General features: G+C 61.1%; 1 protein-coding gene across 1 annotated transcript in view; it reads right to left on the reverse strand.

Annotated features, from left to right (window-relative positions):
• Positions 1-1688, reverse strand: part of LMNB1 (lamin B1) — a 36220-nt gene extending 34532 nt beyond the window's left edge. Inside the window, exon 1 of the mRNA XM_006081078.3 lies at positions 1047-1688. Coding sequence (XP_006081140.1) covers positions 1047-1405 — 359 coding nt within the window. The 5' untranslated portion in view covers positions 1406-1688. The remainder of the gene's footprint in view (positions 1-1046) is intronic.
• Between the last annotated feature and the right edge of the window lie 177 nt (positions 1689-1865).

Genomic DNA, 1865 nt, shown 5'->3' on the forward strand with positions numbered 1-1865 from the left:
TCTATTCCACTTACTCAATATTATATATTTGTTGCTGGTTATAGTATAAAAATAGTATATTATATATATATACACATTAACCCCTACAAAATATGACGAATTGATAATCATCAAAAAAATTTAATTAATTGCTTTTATTTCTTTTCCTTCAACAAAGAGTTTAATAAAGTTAATGTAAAATAAGTAACCTTATATTCTTTCCTTTCTACGAAATTCCACCCAAAACAAAAAAGGAATGTTTTTCGGGGATGCAAAAACTAGGGAAGGGGCCTCTCCCTTGTGGGGGGGGGGGGGGTAATAGGTACACGGATCGGAGAATGGAGGCCACGACATGCAAAAAAACCCAGCTTGCGGTCCCGCGCTCAGAAGCACCGAAGGGCCCCGCCTGTCTCCGCAGAAAGGACATCCTTCCCGGGTGAAAGCTAACGAGCTAGAAAACCCAACCGGCCCTGCGCCGGCAGTGGCGCGCAGCTCAGACCCCGCCCCTCCTCCCTCTCTCAAGGCAGGCGCAGAAAGATCACAAAATGTCACAGGGCCCAGACTGAGCGCGCCAAGGCGGGACCCACCCCCCGGGAGACCGGGACATTTAAGGCTTGTCCCTCCCCTTCCTCCCTCCGCCCAGCTCAAAACTCATTCATTCTTAAGGCGGGCGGCAAATCCTCGCGGACTAGCCACCTCGGCTCTGCAAGCCCACTAGACGCTTTGTCTCGCGCCCCGCCGGAACCTGGGGCGCGCATTGGAGCGCGCGCCCGGGCGTCACCTCCCCGCACCTAGGAGGGCACATTGCCCGGCCCAGCTCGGTATCCAGGATCAGGAAATGTGCATGCAGTCCCACCCACCATCGCTACAATTCAAGCCCCCGCCGCCACCCCTGCGCCCACTAAGAAACACTAGATTCTTTCTCCTTCCCGGAGATGGAGACCCTACCCCTACGGAAGGGCGTGGGCGCGCTGGGCCTCGATCTCCCTCTCCGGGGTTCTCGAGGCCCCGCGGGCTGCGCCCCCAGCCCCTGCGCGTGCTAACGTGGCGGCCAAGCGAGTACTCACTTGAGAAGCAGCTGGTCGTGCTCGGCCTTGAACTTGCCCAGCTCTATCTGCAGCCTGGCGCGCTCGCGGGCAGTGTCGTCCAGCGCGCGCCGCGCATCTGCCAGCTCGGTCTCGTAGAGCGCCTTGAGGCCGGTGAGCTCCCGGCCGCGCACCTCCTCCCGCTCCGTCACCTGCAGCTGCAGCGCGCTGTTCTCCGTCTCCAGGCTGCGCACCTTGTCGATGTACACCGCCAGCCGATCGTTGAGCTCGCGCAGCTCCTCCTTTTCCTGCAGCCGCGACAGCCGCGTGGGGCTCAGCGGCGTGGTGGGAGCGCCAGCGCGGCTGCCTGTGCGCGGCGGCACGGGGGTAGCGGTCGCCATGGCGGGCGGCGGGGCGATCGGCGCGGAGCGGGGAGGCCGCGGGCAGCTCGGGGACACGCAGCAGGCTGGAGGGAGCGACGCCGGGACCGAAGGCACACACCGGCGATCCGCGATGGTGGGAGCGGGGTTACAGCACAAAGGGCAAAGGGGATCAATCAGTCGTAAAATGCCCTTTGTAAGAAAGCACGCGCGCGCGCACCCACACAAACACGCACTAAGGAAGACACCGGGGCAAGAGTGACCGGGAGGGCCGATTTGGGGTCCGCGCGCCGGCGCCTCCGCCGCCTAAATTCTCGCGGCCGGAGCACTTTTGTGTTCTCCCCATGCGGGCCGGGAGGGCGGGCGGGAACGCCGCGCGCGGGTCGGGAACCGGTCTGCCGTCCTAAGCTCTGAGTCACACTATATGGGGTTGATAGCAGATCAAGTAGCGAGAGCGGCGGGGAGAGGGGGGGGAGGAGAG

This window comes from Myotis lucifugus, unplaced genomic scaffold (assembly GCF_000147115.1).
Source record: "Myotis lucifugus unplaced genomic scaffold, Myoluc2.0 scaffold_0, whole genome shotgun sequence".
Taxonomy (NCBI): Eukaryota; Metazoa; Chordata; class Mammalia; order Chiroptera; family Vespertilionidae; genus Myotis; species Myotis lucifugus.